The 11,521-nt window shown below is 44.6% G+C and overlaps 1 protein-coding gene across 6 annotated transcripts in view; it reads left to right on the top strand.

The window, feature by feature from the left end:
• Positions 1 to 11,167, top strand: part of Entpd5 (ectonucleoside triphosphate diphosphohydrolase 5 (inactive)) — a 33,561-nt gene extending 22,394 nt beyond the window's left edge. For 5 of the 6 annotated variants that reach the window (XM_076921684.1, XM_076921685.1, XM_076921687.1 and 2 more), the window contains 6 exons: positions 441 to 502; positions 1,334 to 1,435; positions 2,867 to 3,007; positions 5,858 to 5,914; positions 6,905 to 7,020; positions 8,708 to 9,173. In XM_076921684.1, coding sequence (XP_076777799.1) covers positions 441 to 502; positions 1,334 to 1,435; positions 2,867 to 3,007; positions 5,858 to 5,914; positions 6,905 to 7,020; positions 8,708 to 8,794 — 565 coding nt within the window. In that variant the 3' untranslated portion in view covers positions 8,795 to 9,173. Of the gene's footprint in view, positions 1 to 440; positions 503 to 1,333; positions 1,436 to 2,866; positions 3,008 to 5,857; positions 5,915 to 6,904; positions 7,021 to 8,707 lie in introns of all 6 variants that reach the window. The other variant, XM_076921683.1, reaches the window with a different exon arrangement.
• Positions 11,168 to 11,521: the final 354 nt, after the last annotated feature.

Here is an 11,521-nt window from a genome sequence, read left to right on the forward strand (position 1 = left end):
CTGAGAAACCTGGGAGGCATCTCCAGTTTTGGCCTCAAAAGTATGTGATCTAAGAGTCAGTTTCTCTTTAGTTGATTGCATGTGGAGAAGGCCCAGACCTCAGCCAGAGCTTGGTCCCAGCTCACTCAGTCAGGGCTTCAAGGCTTCAGAGACCAGTCTAGAACTGATGAAGAGCTTTTCTGGGGATGGCTCTCAGGCTGGGCTGCCAGGAGCAATCACATTCCTCAGTATCACACCCGTGAGCAGTTCTTACTGCTCATCCTTTACCCAGACTACAGAAGTCTTCCCTTACTGCCCGTGAGAACAAAGACAGCACAGAGACGGGGCAAAGCATCTGCCTTCCACAGGGAGTCAGAGAAACCATGTCACACTTGAAGAAGGCAGCAGTGGGCTGAAAAGATCTAGGCCAGCCTGAGACTGGTCAATCTTGTATTTTTCAGTTACTTGGGATTTGGACTGAAAGCTGCAAGACTAGCAACTCTGGGAGCTCTGGAAGCAGAAGGTTTGTCAGTCCCAGTCTGTGGTGGGGGACTGAGAGAGATGCCAAAACACAGCTTGCCCTCTTCCCTTGCTTGGCATTCTTTCTATAGAGCAAAGGGCTGTGCTGGCCTGGGAAGTGTGTGTTGCATAACAGACATAAAAGCCGCCGGTGCTGTGGTGTGTATTCATCACCTTCAGAGCGAAGGTTGCTACACAGGGCCTGTAGCTGCGAGGCTGGAACCTCCACAGTATCTGGGAGGAATTTGCACAAGCCTCTGTCAGGAAGCAAGGGCTTCTGTTTGCCAAGTGGAATGACTGAGCAATTCCTTTGGTATCTCACAGTTGGGCACAGGCAGAATTGGCTGCAGTCCCAGTTTTGTGATTGGGGACAAATCAGTGACCCTTCTGTGCCCTGTTCTTCACCTTCCACAGGAGTTTGTGTCTAATGCACTCCAGACAGTGCTTTCTCACAGTAAGCAGGTACTGGGCTGAGGCACAGAGCACTTCAGTTTGCCAAGTTATCTTCAAGTGTTGTTTCTTTTAACCTCTCAACTACCAGTGGAGGAATTTCCTTCCATTAAAGAAAATAACTTACTATAGGATTTTTATTTTGGGGGATGTGATAAAAGTTATAAACTCCCTGGCAAATGTGCATGTACATGAAAGTTTGCCTCTGGCTTTAGAGAGCTCACCAGTACCACAAAGCCTGTGAAGACTCCATGTAACAGGATGCAGCCAGGGAGCTACTCTGACAAGATTATAAGGCCCAGTCCCCTTGACCCCTTCCAGCTGCACATGCTTCTTGCTGCTTCTCCCTCTCACAGACTTGCCTTCTTATGTTGCGTTCTTTCAGGGACTGATGGACATACTTTTCGAAGTGCCTGTTTACCAAGATGGTTGGAAGCAGAGTGGATCTTTGGGGGTGTAAAATACCAGTATGGTGGTAACCAAGAAGGTGAATGGTGTTTCTTCACTGGTTAAAATTACCTTCCTAGTGCATGTTCTTAGAAAGCCCAATAGGAAGGTTCCAGAGCCCAAAGGAGACTTGCCCTGTCGAAAGCACTTATTCTAGAGGTTTTGGTATATCCAGAGCACCTACTCCACATACCATGGTAGTTCCATGGTAGTGCAGTAAACCTGTTGTAACCTGTCTAATGTGTCAGTGAGGATCCCTGTTTCAGGTCCAGTGAATGTTGAATGTTGAACAATTTCATTTATAGTAAAACTCTAAATTGAGGTAAGAATCATTCATCTTAGATATTAAAGTCAGGGGAAAGTTTGTTATCCCAGAGAAGGAAACAAGTAAGTTTTCTGAATAATTGCTCACAAGGACCATAAACCATAATGACAGACAGGAGCACGGTGGCTGTGGCTGTGGCTAGAGCTGGTTTGGGTGAACATTGGTTAAGGGGAGGAGCTTCCATGGACAAGCAGTGAGGTTAAAGAAAGTTACACAGCTGTTGTGTGTGTGTGTGTGTGTGTGAATGTATATATTTTATACATTTTACCTATATATTTGTATGTGTCTAATACCCATGGAGGTCAGAAGGAGTCAGATCCCTTGGGACTGGAGTTACAAACAGTTGTGAACCTTCACGTGGTTGCTGGGAACTGAACCCAGGTCCTCTACAAGAGCAGGAAGTGGGGGCTGAAGAAGTTGCTCAGGGTTAAGACCTCTTGCTCCTCCTTCAGAGGCCCAGGGTTTAGCACCCACATGGCAGCTCACATCTGTCTGAAACAGCAGTTCCAGGGAGGCTGGACTCAGAAGGCACCAGACACATATGTGGTGCACACACATGCATGTAGGCAAACACACTTTTTAAACGAGTAGCCAGTGCCCTTGATTGAGGCGTGTCTCCAACCCCCACGGTTTGTGCTTTGCTGTTGAGGCAACTCCACGCCCCAGCTGCATCCTTGCATAGAAGGCACAGCTGTTTCTGCTACTGCTGCTGGTCTTCAGTTTCCCAGATGTGGTAAACTGGTAGTACCTGGCTCTGGTCTTTTTGGAGTGCAGGTCCAGGCCTTTTACTCCTCACCCTTGCGGACCCTCCTGAGACCTTCTCTCTCAGTATAACGATTGAGAGAACACAGTCATGCATTTGTGAACAACTTGTATGTTGAACAGCTTGGACCACGCTCCCCCTGTCACTTTGTATTGCATCAGCTTCACCTCAGATTGTCCTGCTATTTCAGAGCCCCGCCCCCTCTCTATGAGGGTATGGAGCCTACCCTCAGCCATAGCTAAGCTGCTCCCATAACTGCTGCTCAGGCTAGGAGTCCGCCTGCTTGCTTTCTTGCTCTTCTCTTATTGGCTCTAGCAGCTTGCCACAGAGAGTGATGCTGCCACATCATTATTCTCAAGTGATGTATACTTTTGCCCTGACAGGGGAGATGGGCTTCGAGCCCTGCTATGCAGAGGTGCTGAGGGTAGTTCAAGGAAAGCTCCACCAGCCGGAAGAGGTCCGAGGAAGCTCCTTCTATGCTTTTTCCTACTATTATGATCGAGCCGCTGATACACACTTGATTGGTGAGTTCATGCCTACGGTCAGGCCATGAAGGAAGAGAATGGGACTAAACTGGGAAAGAGCACTAAAGTCGTGCTGGTTGCAGTGACCTCCCAGTTCTTTTCCAGGAGCATCCTACCTGCCTCTAGAATGGGAAGGAGAACAAGTATACTGGGGTCTTTGGGTGGTGGAAAATGACCTAACTCTATGTAAAGTCTGTGGGAGGGAGGTTTTTACTATGTATCTCCACTGATACTGAACTCACAATGTAGCCCAGGTTGGCTCCAAATTTGTAGCCATCCTTCTGTCCCAGACTTCTGTGTTACAAGGGTACACAAATGTGCCCCTATGCCTGACTTTGTATATGAAGTCTTTTTGCATTTTTCTAGTACTTAGGTTGAATCCAGAACCTCTGTACATGAGACAGTTCAAAGTTGCCCAAGATGGCTTTGAGACTTTGTAGCCTGTGTATGCCTTGTACTTGTGATCCCCCTGCTTCTGGGGTAGCTAGGATCTCAGGCTGTAGTACCAGACGCAGGCTTCTTTCCATCTTCATTGAGTTGTAACTGTGTTAGCTCTTTTGTAAATTTGATTAAGTATTTTTTTGTTTGTTTGTTTTTGTTTTTTCGAGACAGGGTTTCTCTGTATAGCCCTGGCTGTCCTGGAACTCACTCTGTAGCCCGGGCTGGCCTCGAACTCAGAAATCCGCCTGCCTCTGCCTCCCAAGTGCTAGGATTAAAGGCGTGTGCCACCACCATTGATTAAGTATTGAGAGGAGTATTAGAGGTGTAAAGATTTCTTCTGGATCACAGTTTTCAGAGGGTTCAGTCAGGGTCAGCATCTTCCTTGTTTCTACCATGGTAAGACAAAAAATAACAGTGGAAGGGCTTGAAGCAAAGTTGCTGACCTCCTGGCAAACAGGATGCAAGGAGAGGCAGAGGATGGCCCCTAGAACAAGATGGAGCCCTCAACAACACATTCCTTTTTTGTTGTTTTGTTTTTTGTTTGTTTATTTTTCATTATCATCATTTTTATTGGATATTTTATTTATTTACAATACAGATCTATGTCATCCCCTTTTCCCATTTCCCCTCCCAAGGATCCCCATCCCAGTCCCCCTCTTCCTTTATGCTTTTATACCATTTTGATTACATGCTTGTATTAAGGTCAGTTCTAGGTTGCGGAACTAGCAATACAATAGATGCAAATAGTCAAGGAACAAGCAATACAATAAACACAAATAGTCAAAGAACAAGCAAGGCATTAAACCCAATTCTGTGAACAAACTCATGATCACTGTTTCTAAGGGCTTATCAGGATGACCAAAGTATCTGAGCCTACTTTCCTGTCCTGGCCCAAGGTCATTTTCATGTCTGAAGCCTACTTCCTTGTTCTAGCCTAAAATTTAGATTCCTATCTGAAATTACTTCTTTGTCCTAGCCTAATATTTAGGTTCCTGCCTGAGATTACTTCTTTGTTCTAACCTAATGTCACACTCCTGCCTGAAGCCTACTTCCTTGTCCTTGGCCAATGTCATATTCTTGCCAAGCAGCCCCAAAAGCTCTCTGCCTCTCCCCCTTTTTTATTCATAAACAAACTGAGCCTGTCCTAGGTTGTTCTGCCAAGAATGCCTTCATTACCCGTCATGGAGTATGCATTATCAAAAGCAATGCACTTCTGTCTTAGCTTGGTAAGGCTCTGTGCAGAATCTTACCTGTCCTTGGCTTGCCAGCCTGTTAATTTAATAACTCTATCTGGGGGTCCATTTTCAGGTTCAAGCCATGTACTTGGCTGCCAACATGTTGATGTCAACAATAAATTCCTATTGGCCTGCTTTCTCTACGCCCCAGGTCCAGAGGTTCCCATACCTCCTGTTACACTATCACATTATCTGCAGCTTAATTCACTGGAGGCAGATCTCTCATGGTCCAGTCACCTCTCAGTGACTGAGGACACCACTGTCTGGAGATCATGCCTGTAGGAGACATTTCCTATCCAAACTATAGCAAGTTGACACACAGTAAATTTATGCATTGCTTTCATACAGTTTGCCAAACCTTGCCATGTATGGATCTATGAAACCACATTCAAGATACCATACCCATTACCCCAACTTCCTGTTCTTTAGGACTCTTTTTTTTTTTTTTTTAAGACAGAAGCTGTGTTTTTGTTTGTATGTGAGAGTGCACACAAGACCTGAGAGATGATTTGCTGTCCTGTTTACTGTATTTTTAAATGTATGTGTATGTGCCTGCATGAGTTTATAAGTACCACGTATGTGTAGGTGTCTGCAGAGGCCAGTAGAGTTACATTACAGGTGGGTGTAAGCTACCTAGTGTAGGTTCTGCATCCAAACCTGAGCCCTCTGCAGGAGCAGAAAGTGCTTGTCTTTTCTTTCTTTCTTTCTTTCTTTCTTTCTTTCTTTTTTTTTTTTTTTTTTTTTGGTTGGTTTTTTTTTTTGTTTGTTTGGTTTTTTTTTTTTTTTTGTTTTTTTTTTTGTTTTGTTTTGTTTTGTTTCTCTGTGTAGCCCTGGCTTGCCTAGAACTCACTTTGTAGACAGACTGGTCTGGAACTCACCGAGAGCTCCCTGCCGTGCCTTCTGACTGCCCGCCTACAGTGAGCGCTCTTCACCACCGAGCAATCTCTCCAGCACATTTGCTATACTTTTGGAGGAACTTAAGTTTTTGCTGCGGTTAAATATGTAATACAATATGGGCAACATGCATTAATTGTACATAAATAAAATAGGCAGCATGGGTTTGTACTGTAGAAATACTGCAGATTTCTAGTTTGTATTTACTATGTATCACTGGGATAAAGGTCTTTGTTTCCTTGAAGCTTTTGATACTATCTATGGTTCTGTTTCATTTTAGATTATGAAAAGGGGGGTGTTCTAAAAGTTGAAGATTTTGAAAGAAAAGCCAGGGAAGGTAAGTGTCAGGGAATTCTTAAAGTTGGGCATGAGGTGTGGCTGCGAGTATAGAGCCTCTCAGGACGGCTCGCCTCTGAGCCTTCCAGTCTGCTGGAAGGTGCATTGGTGCTGTCAGATAAGAATACGGGGATATAAGACACTTCAGGGAAATGGTTCAAATAAACAAGTGTTCTATATTTCTATATTTTCCCAATTATTACCTCATTACTATTATTTGCTTGTGGGGATTTTTGTTGTTGTTGCTTGGGTTTTAGGGGGTCTTATTTTGGTTTTTTGAGATAAGGTCTTATGTAGCCCAGGATAGCCTCATATTTGCAGTGTAGCTGAGGATAACCTTGAGTTCTGATCCACCTCTCAAGTACTAGGATTACAGGCATGAGTTACGGTGATTGGTTTATGTGGTGGTAGGGATGGAGTCCAGTCTCGTGGATGCTAGGCAGTCATTGTAACACCCGGACTAGCTGCACACTCGGCCTGGCACATCTCTCACGGTTTCCTTTAAATTGAAATAGGGTTATGAGCAGTAATAAAGAACTGAGCAGAGGGATGCATGGGAGAGTGCCACATGGACATCCTTGAGAGAGTAATCAAAGGATCTCTTCCAGTAGTCACAAGAGAGGGCCAACGGACGTTTCTCTGTTCTCTGGGTTCACCTGGGGACTTGGTACTAAGCAGCCACAGTAAGTTGTAGACATTTGGAAAGCAGGGTACTGAGAGTGCAGCTTGGTGGTGTGTGCCAGGCCTGGCCTGGGCTCCAGCAGTGCCTTTCCCTGCCCCCTACGACCCCTACGTAGCAAACAAGCTAAGATGCATGTGATGTGAGTACGAATAGAGGATTCACACCGGAAATGTGCAGATTCTAAAGAAGGTAGCACACCGGCTGGTCTCCAGGAAACCTGGCCACGCCTACAGACAGCTTTGCTTACTCAAGTCCTGTCTCTAGAGAAGCCCCCCATCTCTTAGCTGCCGTCTGCTCTCTCACTTTTAGTGTGTGACAACTTGGAGAGCTTCTCCTCAGGCAGTCCTTTCCTCTGCATGGACCTCAGTTACATCACGGCCTTACTGAAAGATGGCTTTGGTTTTGCTGACAGCACCCTCTTACAGGTAAGAGGCAGAGCACTGCAGTTGGGAAACACTTGTCCGGTGATCAGAGCAGCAGATGTTCTTGTTTGAGCTGTGGCCTAGGCACTCTGCTGGGCACAACAGACACTGGCATGCAGTTTAGTCTCTGAGCACAGCGCCAGGCATGCTATCCTGCAGGACACAGGACAGAAAGACTCGGAGCCCAGTGAAGATGTTCAAGTCCCATACTTCATGAAGTCAGTTTAGAACCCAGTGGGAAGCACTGAGAAAGAGACGGGAGAAATAAACATCCAGAGTACAGTTCAGGCAAGTGGGAGAGCAGGAGAGCAGGAGAGTGGGAGAGAGGGAGAGTGGGAGAGCCATGCTTCCCGAATCCCAGGTTTCTCACCCTCATCTGCCACTGATCATGTGGTATAAGAATTTCACTTTGATCAAGAGAGCACAAGATAACAAGTTTATATTCAGAGAGCCCCTGAAGCAGGTACACCTGACTGGTGACATTGGCATACCCGTTGTCCCATTTTGCACAATAGTATTAACCCTGAGTGCTGACTGCATTAGTGTCTCAGACATATTTAGTGTACCCTGTATATTCTAAGTCTGATGGGTAGTTAGTTTAATCTCTTCTAATAGACTGTATGCTGCTTGAGGACAAGGATCAGATTTTAACCATCTTTGTGAAAATAATTTGTAATCATTCAATAGTGGTATAGAAAGTAAGAAAACAAATGGTATAAAATTCATAAGATATTTTAGAGTTGTTGCTTTTGCAGAGGGTCCCTGTTTGGTTCCCAGCATACACATGGAATTTTTTTATTTATATATTTTACTTAAAAAATATAAATATCTATCTTTAATTATATGTTTTAGGGGGCTGGAGAGATGGCTCCATAGCTATACTTGCCACTCTTCCAGAGGACTGTGTTCAATTCCTAGCACCTATGTCAGGTGGCTCACAACTACCTATAACTCCAGCTCCAAGAGATCCAACACCTCTGGCCTGCACTCACCTGCACTCAATGGGCACATACATACTCACAGGCAAACACTTATATCCACACATAATTTTAAAAAATAATCAAACTGAAAATCTTTTTAAAAGATCTATTTTACAATAAATAGCTTCTCACAGAGGAAACAGAGCCTGCATGTACTGAAATCTATGGGGAGGGACAGGAAGGCATCTAAAGAAAACGATTTTATAAACAATAATCTAACCCCATTTTCTGTAATTGAGGGATCAGCTCTAAAGTTTGGTCCAAAGCAACAGAGGTCCTGAAGTATCCAGACAATCGGGTGCAGAATGCCCAGTTGGTTGTTACTGCTCAAGGGACAGTTGCCGACATAGACTCAGAAAGCTGGGCGTGCTTCCCTACCCTAAATACACCCCCAGCTCTTGCCAGTTCCGTCCCTACCACATCCATGAACATTATGTTATGATCTGCCTTATCAGAAGTTGGTGATTCAAACGACAAAGCACAAGGTGCTATACTTTCTGTTGGGTTCAGGAGCATCCCTAAGCCCATCTGAAGAATGCTCTCTACAGATGTCTGGAGAGTACCACAGCCTGAGCTTGCTGGCTGGGCGGCAGTTAGGCCTGCTCGAGTGATGCTCTTTATAGTTAGCAGCTGTCCAAAGACCATACTTGCATATGCTGAAAACTGCATGAAAATGTGAAGACATTTTTTTTCTTCTTCTTCTTCAACAGCTCACAAAGAAAGTGAACAACATAGAGACTGGTTGGGCCTTGGGGGCCACCTTTCACCTGCTCCAGACTCTGGGCATCACCAGCTGAGGCCAAGCACTCCTCTGAAGCCTGCATTTCTGAACAATATTTTAACAGGAAGGAGTGGACTCAGACATTGTCTGACCTTCTCTGGGAAAAGCCTGGACCGAAACCTGTTAACTGGCTTTATAAGGAGGGGTTTTATAGATGAGTCTTGCCCTTGAGCCTAGTGATTTGGGCTTAAATAATTTTGCACATCTAATGTGAATGGCTCCTAACCACTTGGTGGGTGCATAGCTGGCACCAGAGTGTAAATCTTTTGAGATTCTTTGTATGTTACAGAATCCTGCAAAGAAAAAAAAAAAAAAAAGGTTTGGAACTCCATGTGAGATTGTGAGTTCAGAGACAGGTCCCTGGGAACCAAAGAACAATCTCATTTCAACCCTTGGATGCCTCGTTGCTTTGAATGGTTTCATTTTTGCTTATAAGCTAAATTAAGCTGATTTACTGAGATCCCATAACCCATCAATACTGGTAATTTTTTTCTTCCTATCCTTATTGTATTCCCTACCCTAAAAACCAGGTTGCCCTGAATTATCAATTCTCCTGCCTCAGCCTCCTGAACCTTGGAATTACAGGTGTGAGCTATTTTGGTTAATCTTATCAAGATGGAGAGAGTAGTTCTTAACTGCCTAAATTAGAGCTATAAGCCAGGAGACCGTCTGGTCTTAAGGGATAGCTGTTCCCATTCTGGGCTTGCACATTCAGCCCTAGAGATGTGTGCCTATCCAGTTCCAGCACTGCCTCCCAAGCTAGTGTGTTTATAGAATTAGACACGGCTCTGAACTGTGTACCCTTGTATTTCTGTGTCATACATTTGTGCCCTTGTTTTTGCTCTGCGGTTAGAAGTTAGTGCGTGAGCTATTTGTGTCTTAAGATTACCAATGCTTTCAGATGTCCTTTTTGGGGCTGAGGTGTGAAAAGTGCTGGGGATTGAACCCAGGACTCCTTGAATGTTAAGCACAATGTGCTAGCACTATGCTTTTATAGTAGTGTTTTCCTGCCTAGGCCCTTATTTAGCTATTTTCTGAGTTTATTGTCTAGCTCAGAATTTCAGATCCCCTTTCCAATGATACCCAAATTTGATTTGATTGGCTATTTTGATCCATGTTGGTTCAGGTCAGAACAAAGAGTAGCATTAGAGAACCATGTTTTCTCTCCCAGGATGTTTTCTGTGTTGCAATTGAACACAGGTCGTCCTGCATGCTAGGCACGGGTGCTCACCCTGCTGCATTATTTAGCCCTTTAAAGTCAATATCTTAAAGATTTTAAACTTCGTCATCATGTTGTCTGTGGTATGACATCACTGGCCTGGTCTCCTGTTGCAGCACTTGACCCTTCCTCTTCTCCTTCCGGGAAGTTTTCGTTTTCATAGTCCACTAAACCACAGTTGAGAGAGACACAAGCTGTTTCCCCAAGAGTAAGCTCTGCTCATCAAAAATGCCTTTACAACAGGCCTTATGGCACAGGCCTGTGACCCTGGCTACCTAGGAGGAGTACAAGTTATAGGCTTGCTATGTAAGCAGTCTGAGTCTACTCTGGGCAACTTAATGTAACACTCAACAAGTTCTACAGGAGAAGTCAGAAGACAGAGTTCAGTGGCAAAGCTAGTTGGCATGTCAGGCCCTAGATTCAATCCCCAGCACTAAAGACAAAGCAGACAACTCCAGCTCTCTATGGACACAACTGGTCTTTGTGCCTCCAACACAGGGGCGCTATAAAGTACGTAGAGCTCTTAAATACATGGACTTTTACCTCAGAAAGTTATCTGCATATATCCTGTTGATCTTCGAGTTTTTTTTATTTTTGGTTTCTGGAGACAGGGTTTCTCTCTGTGTAGCTCTGGCTGTCTTAGAACTCACACTGTAGATCTGCTGCCTCTAGTATTAGGATGAAAGGTGTGCACCACCCACCCGGTGAATGGGCCTCTTTTACTAAGGGGCTTCTATGTGTTCTGAAGTTCCATCTCTGTGAAAACATTAATATATTTTAAATACTTGGGATGTGGTCTGGTACATGGTGAATGCTGTGTGTGTTATCACTACTATATGAAGAACATCTGAGCCACGGAAGTCCTGCAAAGTATGCCTTAAAATTCTCACCTTTTTAACTTTTTTTTTTATACATTGAAGTCAGTATTCTTATGAAGGCTCCCTTTTTGAAAAGTCCCCTTGTCCCGAGAGGCTCTGGCCATCATTTTTCCAGCGGCTGCCATCTTTCATTCTGGGAACGTTTTCTAGGCTTACTGACATCATTACTTTGTACTAAGTTTCCCACAGAGCTGCTCTGTAGTGACAGTTGTCTCCTCCCTTCAAAGCTAATCCAAAACAGTTTCAAACTTTCAAAGGATCTGCACCTTTTCAAATAAACTTCTGGGCATAACATTCTGTATCGTTCTTATCTAACACAGCTCAAGGTCTCTTCTGGAGGCCTCTGGTACTTTGCAGTACACATTTCAAAACCCCAGGTAATGAACCACTCTGTGTTAGCCACCCGCAACCACACATGGAGGACTTGTGCAGATGCTCAGCTCCCTTCTGATTGGTTCCTGCAGCCTCTGCGGCTGCGTGTGCAGTGAGATTACGTATTGTTCTGTTATTGGACAGGGTTGGCATCCCAGAGAGGAGCCGTAAATAACACTGAGTTGTGGGGGCTATGATAAGGAGAAACAACAGTATTAGTAAGATCTGGCTGTCATTTATCTTCTCAACCCCTAAACCCAGTGTACTTTGTGCA

This window comes from Arvicanthis niloticus, chromosome 23, assembly GCF_011762505.2.
Source record: "Arvicanthis niloticus isolate mArvNil1 chromosome 23, mArvNil1.pat.X, whole genome shotgun sequence".
NCBI classification, from domain to species: Eukaryota; Metazoa; Chordata; class Mammalia; order Rodentia; family Muridae; genus Arvicanthis; species Arvicanthis niloticus.